Raw genomic sequence first — 13,274 nt, forward strand, 5'->3', positions numbered from 1 at the left:
TGTTCCAAAATAGAAGTCGATATATCGATTTATCTATTTAACTACACTATACGTATCCTTTGTTTATTTATTCCCTGATAATGTCCCTGTCAAAAAACCGAGCAGCTTATAATTTTCGAATCGCCATTTAACTTGAAAATATCCTATCCAATGTTTTGCTATGACCAATGGTTATGGTAATGGCAATAAGTTCCATTTGAGAGAATAGAAAGAGGAATAAGTAACACATTTTTTTTTTTTTTTTTTTTATGTTATAAAAGTAAATAATTTTCAAATCACCAGTAGGTAATTTGGTTTCAAAATGCTTTCATCATATAAATGGTGACATCACTTGTACCTGCAGGGAATTCTTCTTATCTATTACACATAAACGCATAATCATTTCTTTGGTTTCCGTTCAGTCCCGGCTTACTTATCGACCCTGTCTGGAGCGAAGCCCTAATAAATTATAGCGATGAAAGTGTGACCGAATGGTGAAATCAAAGTAATATTTTAAATCATGAACCGTGCGTAAAAAATCATAATGAGTCAAAGACAACACCGATCGAAGATGGAGGAGGCGGTCATCCAGAGTTTCCTTAAATTTCTACGGGTACAAAACTTGCTTAATACGTAATATATCTATAATGAAAATGAAAGCCTCTCGTAGCCGTATTATAGTCTCTTATTTCAACAACTGTAATGTTTGTTTATGTAGAATCGTAGATGATATCAATATTTTCCCTTGGAACAATAACACTATCAAATAACATAATTATTTATGTTTCTGAATTGATTGCAGGCGACGAAGGCGTTTTTGGACGCGCTGAGCGAATCGGGAGCGGCGTGCGTGTCGCGTGCCACTGCGATCAAATTCTTGCTCGCGCGCAAGTTCGATGTGGCTCGCGCGCATGCGCTGTGGCGGCAGCACGAAGCCACGCGGCGACGCGAGGGGCTCAACAAATTCGAGCCCTTCGAAGATCCGCTCAAATCCGAATTAGAGACAGGAAAATTTACTATATTGGTAAGCTAAACTGATAACAGAAATTGAATTTAGAGGACACCCTAAATTTTTTTTTCTTCTGAATTCAATGGGCTGAACTTTATTAAAACGTTGATCGTATTCAAATCATGCGTTATTTAAACATCAATGTCAGAAAAATGAAAACAGAGTGAGCCTATTCACAGTGAATATGTAGTCCAATCAGTTTCGGCAAATAATGCAACAAAAAATACAGATTGTTGTAGACGTAACAGGGAAATGAAAATGATCATGATTTGTATTTTTGCAGCCAACGCGAGACGCGACCGGCGCCGCGATCGCAGTTTTTACAGCAAACAAACATTTTCCTACTCAAACAACACATCAGATCACATTACAGGTAAAACATGTTAACAATAATAGTCATTTCAATTCATTGATTCGGATATATTTGACCTATTTTCAATTTTACCGGCATACTATTACGACGTAATTTATCGAAAAGGTTAGTCCTATTTTAAACTCCTCGGAAGTATATTGTACTTCTTGTATGCATGTACACAGAGTCGTTAGAATATTTTAGGCCTTGGCACGATACGTTTTGTATGTATGTAGGTAGGCACACTTGGTACAGTCACCATCGAAAGTAAAAGGATTCCTTTATTACCAAGATAGATGCGCCTAATGTTATTTTCTTTATAAATGTCATGAACTCTTGACAATTCAGTGCAATATCGTAATAATTTGAAGTGTGTGTGCAAATTATGCGTAATATGAACGTCAGGCACACCGTTTGCAGTGATACATGCTCCCTTCAGTCTGAAATGTAACACCCGCTGCCGTCCATATTAAATTACACGTCACCGGGATCACAACAGCGGATTGCCTGAAAAAAATAAACGTAATATTCATTACCTATTTTGTTTCGAGAAAATTCATTTGTTGTTCAATATAATACAATGTATTTTGAACGCAGTTCCTACGTAAAACAAGCACTAATGGGTTAATTAGGCTTTTTACGCTTTTGTTTAATTAAACGGATTTTATTAGCTTTCGACTCGATTCAAATCAGCCTTGAAAAGTCACGTTGTTATTGACAAATTATAGAATTTCGTTACAGTTTCGGTATTTTAATGAGAGAAAGTATTGTCTACAATTTTATATTTTGTCGGAGGTTGCAAGAGATTGAGTGAATTTTCCTTTATGTTGAATCTATCTTAGGGCATGAGTTTGTAGTCCCTCAGGAAATCTGCAGACTCAGTATTAACGGCACTGAAATTGACTATCCTTCGGGATACCGATGCTCGCGCTTACCCACGCGATCCCTAGTGGCCTAATATAATAATGATCTTGTATAATGCTAAACAGTGAGATCACTGTATTTTCTGTCTCTTCCTATTTATTGAAATAAATTTTAATAGTCCTACATAATCTATACTTAATATTATAAAGCTGAAGAGTTTGTTTGTTTGTTTAAACGCGCTAATCTCAGGAACTACTGGTCCGATTTGAAAATTTCTTTCAGTGTTAGATAGCCCATTTATCGAGGAAGGCTATAGGCTACTTTTTATTCCGGTACGGGAAGTAGTTCCCACGGGATGCGGGTGAAACCGCTAGCAGAAGCTAGTGTAAAAATAAATAAAGAATATTCCACTCAACCGGAAAAATTCTTTAAAAATTGTAGGAAACTCCATAGGAAAAATGTAAGTACTGGAATTGTACTTCCCCAGACAAATAAATATATGTTATTGGTTTACAAAACATTGATGAGTTTGAGGTTCGCTTTGTATGACTTTCCCAATTCTTTGTTCCGCGTTTACCTGTTTACCCACTTCAACAAAAAAAAAACTTCATGTCGCAATGACATTGGCAATCGCAGAAGTCAAAAGCACCTCACCTACTAAGTACTTATCGTTAATTTATTGACCTAAATAAACTGAATCAGAAATGGATTTAGATAGACAAAACATAATTTACTTGGTAGTATGAATTTTCCATTTAATATTAAATATACTGCTTATTTTCCCGATTTATATGTATATTTTTTTCTTCATATAATTTATTCTTGTATGTTTTTCCCAGGGCGTGGTGTATCAATTGGACGTTGCTTTACAATCGGTGGAGACGCAACGCGCCGGCCTGGTCTTCATATACGACATGACCGACTCCAAGTACACCAACTTCGACTATGAACTGTCGCAGAAGATTCTGACCATGTTGAAGGTAAGTACTTTTATATTTAATGGCGATTTTTCAATAGTAGGACAGTTTTTATTCGAAGGAGGATGTTAGTCTGACAGATTTTTTTTAAACAAAATATCTAACAAAAAGTACGCTAATATAAATATTAGCTTATTTGTCTGAATTTAGATTAATCGGATCTTAGTTTGCCTTTAGGGCTCTTTGCTTTATCAAGCGAAAAAAGGTGGCCTTTCTAGAATGTCGATTTTTTCTTCAGGATGCTTTAGTGTAAGATTGTTTGGCAATTTCTCGGAATTCTGCCATCAATTTTTGAGAAGGTCAAGTCGAATGAAAATGTAGGATCTCAGTGACAAGACTTCTTCTTGGACAGTAAGAAATACTCTGACATGTGATTAAAAACGTCTGACGTCTTAAGATGGTCACAAAGTTCCAAGAAAACGTATCTTTTATATAGGTATACATCATGCAATGTTTCCGGCTACTTTGCGTGACTGTAGAACTGCGAAGCTCTCTAGCCTTTCCGTGTTTCCCTGGCTCTATTTAGTTAGTTAGATAAAAGGAGGAAAATCGTGGGTAATGTGCTCCAAACATACCTTTTGTAAAACTAAGGCACCGACCTTTGTGTACTATATAATGGTCCTTTCATTTATCAATTCGAACTTTCTTCACGAACATTTCCTTGTACGTCCTCTGTATTCAATGTGGGGTCCTAAGTATTTGTACCAATTAACAAACGTATTGATGATTTACCAGCTAAAGAAATAATAATTCTCGATAAGAAGAGTAATATTTTAATTTCATAGCTTGCAAGCCAACTTCTTCGCTACATTAATAGATGGCAGCACAAACATCAGTAAGCCATATTGACTATTGTGTATCATTGAAACAATTGCGTTCTAACATGCGACGCCTGGATTCATTTCTTCATTGCCGAAGTAAGACATAAGTAAAAGGATCCATCAAGGATACAAGTTGCAATTCTTGTTATGTATTATTTTAAAAAATCCGTTTGACATTTACTTCTTACCGAAAATATAATTGAGCTTATGGAGACTATTAAAAATATTAAATGTTTATTGTTGTGCACACAAGGAGCACTTAAAATGTGCTGCCGCTGCAGCTAATGGAAAGTTTCACTATTATTTCTCTGAAAGTAAAACTTCTTTCAATAATGTTGAGTTAGCTTTTGCTGGCGCAATTCAGTTTGGATTTCTCTGGGGAATCTACATTGCAGCAATTGTGTCTAAGAGCTACTTAAAAATTTACAGACATTTAATTGAAGATGTTCAAAGCACTTATACATATGTAAATTGTTTATGGAGTTTCTTGCCGGTTCTTTTCCATAAGACCCACTCTTTGGAACCGCGCAACTAGCTTGACGTTTCTTAAGCACCTATAATAGGTCCATATGAAAGAAAAATAAATATTTCCTTACATTACGTAGTTGCATTAGTTAAGCACGTATATCTAGTAAAATAATATTCTGTCTGATTAATATCAAAGATAGAAGTATGAGGTGATATCACGTCGCCAATGTTTCCTAATCTTATTTCAGTTACAAAATTCAATCTGTTGAGTGTTGATATATTATTACGAAAGCTTTATTCTTTAAATCTTCCGTCATGCATAAACAATAAGGCAGGCGCGTCTGTGTTATATCTTCGCTGTAATATACTAGCGCAAGGATTATATTTTTATTTACGTAGAACATGTATTAATAATTTGTAGCGTCGGCTGAGAATGTTTCCATTACGTGTTCTGTAGATTTACTATTTTCATAAATAAATAGAACGTACTATTATTGTTGCTTGAAAGCTTTAGAGAATAACGTTTGTGTTTAGTTACGGCGTAGGGAGTCTAACATTCTCGTCTTAATTAGTTTTTAAACTATTTAAGTTAAAGATATAGAACTTTGTATTACAATGTTTTGGAGCCTTGTATTCAAGAAAACACACTTGACTAACAATGTTTTAATATTTTCTATTCACGGAAGCTTCAAATTCTAGTCATTCGCGTTGGATGCAATTGGAGTATTCGAATAAAAGATTTAGGCAAAGAAAATTGCCACTGCATTCTGCATTAACAATAAGGTGCTGTAGAACCGTACACTTGGAAATATGAAGGCCATGTAATACTAAAGTTTTCTCAGAAAATAAAAGAAAATGGAACCAAGAATTGCAAGAAAACCAAGGGTAATTCTTATTCACACAAAAGAGACTGTTTTACTATTTAAAAATGGCATAACCAAGTAATTGCAATCCTTACAATGAGAAGCTGAAAGGACTTTTGTTGTTCGCCATCCCGAAGGCAACACTAGAAAACAATAACAAAAGTGCACGTTATGACCACTACAGGAAGAATTCTATTTATACCAAAGAGTTTGCTTACCTGGCTAACATTTACAATACCTTTGTTACGGACTTGTAGGGAGGTATGCAATCATAAGAGAAAAAGCTATGAATCTTGTTCTTAAACAAAGGTAGGTGGTTGCAATTATACCAGGACAATTAATAAACGTTAGTGCAGCACGTAACTAGGTCATGGCGTCAAAGGTAAAGCGGAATCCGGATTTCGTTGCTAAACCCGGCAAACTTTGTGAGCGCTCAGAAGTTGAGTCGTATCAATCAGATCCAAGCATCGTTTAAGCGCGCGAGCGTGCATACTTGTGCGGTGCCTCGGGAAACGATACTTCTCAACACCAACTAGTTATGAACATCACTAACTTTATAAAAACATCAAACTAATAATCCCCCTACAAAACGTAATGGAGACGGCATTTTCACCTTTGGCTCTCTTGACGCAGTTTACGGTTAATAAAAAAAAAGTACTGACAAGACAAAAGACCGGCTTAACTTTGTTTAAATAGGACATTACTTTTATTCGTCTATCTCCTACGTCTCGCGAAGTTGGGGACATTATCGTAAAGCTCGAACTTCTTTTGGGAGTTGCACATACGTATACATACCGTACCTATACAGCGTAGAAAAAGTTAGACTGGTTAAAAGAGATGTGGGCAACCTAAATTCCATTTTTTGAGTCTGACGTTTCGATACGTAAATCCAATTTGAACGTGGCAACTCGTTGATTAGTTGCAAATCGATTGTTTTCAGCGCAGACTTCGAAATACGTAAACATATGAATACGTCATACATCTCTGCATATTACGCACGAACATTAAAATGAATATGTAAAGCTACTCGACGTGTCTAGCAATGCGTATGTTTGGAGAGCATACGTCACATCGCATTAAGTTTCCTACAGTAAATGCTCTTCTCGGCCCACGCAATGCTTCTGTATTGCTTGTACTCCGACCTTTTCATTCAAATATTTACTAGCAATTTATCATGTATCACTATTATAAGATGACGTTAGTTCGCGAAAACTATAAATCAATAATTTAATAAATAAACGTTGATTCAATAAACGGCTATTTTATGTTCTCTGTACAAAATTTCATATCCCACGTCTGATTTATATGCCTGTAACATTTTCCAGCTCAGCAGAGAGCAGAGAGTCGTGGTGGCCTAGTGGGTAAAGGACCAACCTCAAGTACGAGGGCGCGGGTTCGATCCCAGGTCAGGCAAGTACCAATGCAACTTTTCTAAGTTTGTATGTACTTTCTAAGTATATCTTAGACACCATTGGCTGTGTTTCGGATGGCACGTTAAACTGTAGGTCCCGGCTGTCATTGAACATCCTTGGCAGTCGTTACGGGTAGTCAGAAGCCAGTAAGTCTGACACCAGTCTAACCAAGGGGTATCGGGTTGCCCGGGATACTGGGTTGAGGAGGTCAGATAGGCAGTCGCTTCTTGTAAAGCACTGGTACTCAGCTGAATCCGGTTAGACTGGAAGCCGACCCCAACATGATTGGGAAAAGGCTCGGAGGATGATGATTTTCCAGCTGAACTGGGGAAGATATAATTTGTTCATCAGTTTTATTACCATCGATATAAACGTTCGAACGGCGTAAATTCTTATTAACGACTTCTGTAACAGGCCCTTATCCTAACTTTGGTCTGCGAATTTACAGATCCAACGTGGCCGCTACAACAATGACCTTGAAACTTTACGAGGGGATCCCAAAAATGTTAATTCTTTCACATTTAAATAATGAATGATTTGTTCTTGCCATATGTTCGTGAATAAATTGACAAGAATCAATAAATAACGGCCTCGGGTTTGGAGTCAATTATGCTAAAAATCAATAAAAGACACATGAAGTGTTGGCGGCACACGGTATTCTGCATAAATAAAAGTTCGAACGTAGTCAAACGTTTTGGATTTGTATTGACAAAACTGAAAACGCCGACTGCGTATTTTGTTACTCGTTGATAAATATGTAGTAGACGGCAACCAAAACAAAAAGCATTTTTCATGCATTATTAAACTTTAAAACGCAATTAGAGGACATAGCACACACGTAGTGTTTCCAGTTAAAAGTTTCCGTTTGAGAAGCGTATTTCCCTATTGAGCTAACTCATCGCGTGTATTGAAATTCGTAGCTTCATTTTGGCGTAGCGCGGTGGGCGGATGCGAGCCGTAGTCCTCTCGTAGCCGCCGCCCGCCCCTACGCCGCCGGCCTCCCGACGCCCGACCGAACCTGACGTCAGTCGAGCTCGCACCGGCGAACGGCTCGTACGTGTTCGTCACGTCGCATCGCGCGCCTATTTTACGCCGACACCGGGAGATACATCTTGGGATTGCGTGATAAATAAATAAATACAAACAATCTAATCAGATTCATCCTTTGAAACAGTGTACAGTGATTAGTATACCGCAATAGGACGGTTACTGAGTGCGAGCTAACAGGTGGCGATTGCATATCAGTGCTATTATTGGTTGTTGTTGCCATCGAGTGGTGTTCGGTGCCAGTGCTATTAGCCGTGGTGGAGGTGCATTCGTTTGCACAGCTCGTCGCCTGGCCATAACGACAGTTTACTGTGAAGTAACTGCGGATCGATAGTAACAGCTGAGCCGATGGTATTCGCTGCCCGCATTGCTTATCTAAGGTACGCTGATAATACTCTCTCATTGACCTATTTTATCTACGCAATTGTCTAATATACAAAACAAGTAAGTATATAATGGGAATCTTTTATGTTAATACACATTTTTCTTAAATGATTCCCCGTCTTTTGTTATTTTAAATAGGGCAAAATAAGGGAAATGGGTCATTAATCTTTTGTGTTGTGAACGTACATGGATATAACAACACAGGCTGTTACTGAGTTAGGGTATTTATCGAATGAGCCGCTGTTACAACATCAAACATGTTAACACTGTTACCTAACACGTATAATGTATACGCTAACACGCGTATATTAATATTGTCATGTTTGTTGATACTATCCTCTATTGACTCTAAATACTTAACACAATGACTACATTTAGCCTTGCGAAGCGTTTGTTTTGATCGCGAAAGGTCACATAAACGGCAAAAAAATTAGCGGCGGAAAATTACCGGTTCGTTTTAGGAATCAGTAACTAAGGTGGAATGTAGAGAACGTCAGATGACACAAAGTCCAGCTTTGTATCGGCAAAAACAGATGTGTTTTGACGCAATATGTCTTTCAGTAATTTCTAATGTTTACGTGGTCTTGTAACTTGTAGGAGATTTTCCAATTAAGACTAGACGTTTTTGCGATACAAAATCAGGCACAACATTTGATGAAATCAATATGATCAATAGCTTGCTAGCTTTATTTTGTCGATTTTATTGTCAAATTTAGTTAGTAAATCGTATAATAGACTGTATTATGTTGTAAACGATATGTAAATATAGCTAATATTTGTACAACCGTGTAACAAAACGTACGAACAACAATGAACTACTTATCATACAACGAATTACGCTAAACATTCATAAACATTGTAAATAGGTTACATAATATTATACAATAGTATATTACATGAAACTGCGTGACAAATTGTAAGCCTTGAACTTTATATAAATAAACAATGCAATAGTGTATGTACACACATCAAAAGTGTCTAGGGATCAAGCATTTTTATGCGGATTTCTTGAGATTGAGATGTGGCTTTGTAATAAATTTATGATTTTATAAATTTATATGGATCCTTTTTGGTGCATTTCATAATTTGAATCAGGAACTGTGAATCAAATTCGAGTAAAAGATGAAAATCAGCTGTCAATATTTTCCCTATAAACACATACAACGCATTGAAGACATTATTAGTGCTACTGTTTCCCTACTACTGATTAAAACCAACGTTATTATGGAGCGGCGACGTCATTTAAGCAGGGAAGAAATGCTCAGAGCCGTGGGAATGATAGAAGCTGGTTCCCGGCAACGTACTGTGGCTTTAGCTCTGAATACAAGTCAGAGTGTTATCAGTCGACTTTGGACACGTTACCGAAGCACTGGTACCGTAGCTGAGCGCCATGGAGGACGGTATCGCTGCACCACACGGAGACAAGACCGATACATTCAAATCTTAACTCGAAGAGCTCCAACAATAACCGCCATGATGTTAGCCGTGAGGCTTCATCACTCTTCAGGGAACTTAATTAGCGACCAAACAGTCAGAAACCGCTTGCATGAAGTGAACCTTCATTCCCGAAGACCGCTACGGGTACCACCTATAGCAATGCACAATCGTAGGATTCGATATCAATGGGCTCTTGAACACAGAAATTGGGCAGAAGAACAATGGCGTTTCGTGTGCTTTTCTGATGAGTCTCGTTTTGGTATGAGACCGGATACAAGACGTATACGACACTGGAGAACCCCTGGACGCCAACAGCGATTAAAATCCTGCCAGGAAGTCCATCCTTATAGTGGTGGAACCATCATGGTATGGGCGGGTATTTGGATCGGCGGAAGAACTGAGTTGATTTGGATCAGAAGCAACCTCAACGCTCAAATTTATGCTGAGACGATTGTATCAGACGTCATCGTTCCTCTACAAGTGCAAATCGGTCCCTTATTTCAGTTAATGCATGATAATGCACGACCGCACACCGCAAGAGTTGTAAGACAGACTCTCGCGGCAGCTAACATCAATGTCCTGCCCTGGCCTGCTCAGTCGCCAGACTTGAACCCGATTGAGCATGCATGGGATATGCTACAGAGAAGAGCTCTGCCGAATATGGAGGGTATCCAGTCGCAAGAAGACCTTTTTTTGTTGTTGCAACGAACATGGGCGGCCATTCCACATCGTGATTTGGATGAACTCATTTTGAGTATGCCAAACCGATGTTCTTGTGTTGTTAGTGTTCGCGGTAGAAACACGGATTATTAATTGTTTAAGTTACCCAATAAACTTTTAAAGAAAACTGTTATTTCAGTCTTTTTTTTCGAACTTTTGTGTTAGTGTTTCAAATGTCAAAAATCCCTTTATTAGGAAAATGGCAAATTTCTTTATTAGTGCAAAGGTGACTTGGTTTATCGTTACTGTGACAAACGAAAACACTTTATTTGATGAATCCTTAAAGAAAATTTTAATTAATATCAATCAGGAGAAAAGTTATTGCAAAAATATATGTTGATCCCTAGACACTTTTGATGTGTGTATATAGGTATGTATGCCTCGTTAGGAGGCTTGCTTTTATGTCTTTTGAGATACACTATGCATTAACGTTGACCTTAATTGTCTTCCAACTACGACTTATTGAAGAACTGAAAAGATGATTATAAATATTTCCGTATTCATGATACTTTAAGCGTAAAGCTATCATAAAATGCTTGAATTTTGATGCCACAGTACGACGGGAAGTGCTTTGAATTGAAGTAGAGCCAGTTTCGTGTCTTCTTCTCTGAAATATAGCATAGCTATCTGAATTTTATTACCGTTATGCAGGTAATGTACACAGGAGCCGGCTCACGTCTGCGCTTTAGATTGCAAAGCAAAAGAGTATTTTCTAGATATCCCAGTATAAAAAAAAATGTAACAATATTTTACTGAAAATTCTGTTCTCTGTCATGAAATTATGTATATGGCATATTCAATATCAGCTTTTCAACAATGCAGGGTCTTAAAGGTTGTGATACGTACCTATAACTTACCAATTTCTGGGAAAGTCGAGAGGTTACGATATATATGAGGGTGATATTCCCAGAATTGCATATTCAAACTTCAGCAATATGGATGTTATAGGAATGATTTAGAAATTCGGTTGATGTGACGAATCCACCCAAATTTTTTTATTTTCAGAATTTGAATGTCAAAATGTAGGAAAGTGAGTGTATGCCATTAGCAGTAACCCTTCGCTTTGAAAGCAATTAACATAATTATTCAATATCACAGTTTGTTAGAGAGTAAGCGGCTGCTCGTGTTTGATTAGATCTAGATTGTAATTGAATACTGAATATTCTATGTGATACAATGCAGTGTCGTTTCGTGGAAAACTCAAAATGAAAATTAATAATTGGGAATGGAATTGTTGAAGGCTCAGGTCGTGGAGTGGCACTTATTGGTTGTGAAAGCTATTGCGTCGTATAATCGCGGCCATTAATCGATGAGTTGGTGTCATCAACTCGTCACCGTCAGGCTCCGTGGCGGAAGTTAAGTCACGTCGACGCTTTTGACAACGCAAATTGGATAATCGCGTACAGTTATTCGGTAATCTAATCCAAATCAAAATAGCTTTCTATTGTTAAATCGTCTGTTACATAAACAGTTTAACAACACTTTCGTTAAAGGGTTTAGTTACGCTGGTTTGACTTAATCGAATCAGACGTGAGACGTATTGTTCTGGTTATGAAGTAACTTTATTAACATCATTTAATTAAAATGAAGCTGAAGTATATGACTAATGTCACCGATTTATTACATTCAAAACGTTGTAAGTTGGAATTGAAATAGAAGTTTGCAATGTATGTATTATTAATTAATAACTGCAACTTCTTTCGTTCAATGTGAGGAGTTATGAAGATAAATGATTATAATATTTCACCTGGGCAAAAATAAATTTTAGAATTTACGTCAAAAAGCATTTTGAATAAATTCTGTTAAATGATTGAACGTTCGCCATCGACAGCCAAGGTAATATGTGCTACCCAAAAACAAACATCTATCATGCATAAACCATGACCTAGTTTAAATTTCTTCGAAATTCGATTCACGTGCATCAATTTAGCCTCTCATCCAATTTTGTCTACAGCGAGAACTTTATAAATCCGAATCAAAGTAATTAAATCGGACAAAACAGTAGAATGGTTGTGCGAGGTACATATGGCGCAGTGTCTGTGATATGCGCTTTCGATCGCGATCAATGCTGCTTTGAGTATGAGACAGAATCGCGGAGGCCGATGTGGGCTCGCCAACCAGTCGTCAAGAGCAAGGTCATGACGCGAGACGCCGCCCGGTTGCCTGTCGCCGCTTCACATAGCCTCTTTATCGCCTTTGTAACATTCCTCACAAGCTTACACCGTTTATGGTTTTACCGACCTTAAGAAGTATTACTTTAATTCGTCTCTGATATCTCAAAGCTGCTTCACATTGCTCCGGTAAAAAATCTGGAGCAATTATCTTGGAGTACGTATTTTAATAGTGTCGTTCGCTTTACTTGGACGTGATAGAGCTGTTGTCGACTGTAGATTCATCGTTCTTTTTATTTATCGGCAATTTTTTATTGCCAGAGCTTCTGAAATTTCGCAATCCAATCTAAACACTAGTAGAGTACCACTGCTATGAATCGCCTTCTTTCATACATGCATGCATGAGACATCATCAAACAATGATGTTGCTGATGTCGTCGCGTTAAAAATCCAAAAACATGTGGCTATTAGAAGACAAAATGACAGGTTCTGGCTTAATTAATCAGAAACATTTAATGGAAATGATTATAAACTGGTGTTGACTTTGCTTTTATTAGTCACCCCATCAATACTTACCTAAATTTATTTACTGCGTTGCCAATTTTTTGTTTACATAGGAGATATTTACATCTTATGGTACCAAGTCGTAGGAGTATTGCGTGCAGTGTCTACTAAAAATAAAGTCATATATCTAGGTAGAGATAATCTATGCAAGCGTAGAGGACGCGTGCATCTGGCATCAAAAGCATAACATTGTATGAATCAGTCGCTCGTCATCCCGTCAGTTCAGTCTACTGAGAGTTGCTCTATGGCTTGCTCTGTGCATATTT

The 13,274-nt window shown here is 37.5% G+C and overlaps 1 protein-coding gene and 1 long non-coding RNA gene across 7 annotated transcripts in view; one reads left to right on the forward strand and one right to left on the reverse strand.

Annotated features, from left to right (window-relative positions):
* The window catches only part of LOC124637136 (tyrosine-protein phosphatase non-receptor type 9-like), a 49,128-nt gene that overhangs the window by 5,660 nt on the left and 30,194 nt on the right, over window positions 1–13,274 (forward strand). For 3 of the 6 annotated variants that reach the window (XM_047173484.1, XM_047173485.1, XM_047173482.1), the window contains exons 2-4: window positions 782–1,003; window positions 1,272–1,361; window positions 3,044–3,184. In XM_047173484.1, the coding sequence (XP_047029440.1) occupies window positions 782–1,003; window positions 1,272–1,361; window positions 3,044–3,184 (453 nt within the window). Of the gene's footprint in view, window positions 1–388; window positions 593–781; window positions 1,004–1,271; window positions 1,362–3,043; window positions 3,185–13,274 lie in introns of those variants that run through there. The other 3 variants (XM_047173483.1, XM_047173480.1, XM_047173481.1) reach the window with 2 other exon arrangements.
* The window catches only part of LOC124637140, a 31,775-nt gene continuing 19,909 nt past the window's right edge, over window positions 1,409–13,274 (reverse strand). Inside the window, exon 5 of the long non-coding RNA XR_006985180.1 lies at window positions 1,409–1,847. This is a non-coding gene — a long non-coding RNA (uncharacterized LOC124637140). The remainder of the gene's footprint in view (window positions 1,848–13,274) is intronic.

The sequence above is a fragment of the Helicoverpa zea genome, chromosome 15, assembly GCF_022581195.2.
Source record: "Helicoverpa zea isolate HzStark_Cry1AcR chromosome 15, ilHelZeax1.1, whole genome shotgun sequence".
NCBI lineage: Eukaryota > Metazoa > Arthropoda > Insecta > Lepidoptera > Noctuidae > Helicoverpa > Helicoverpa zea.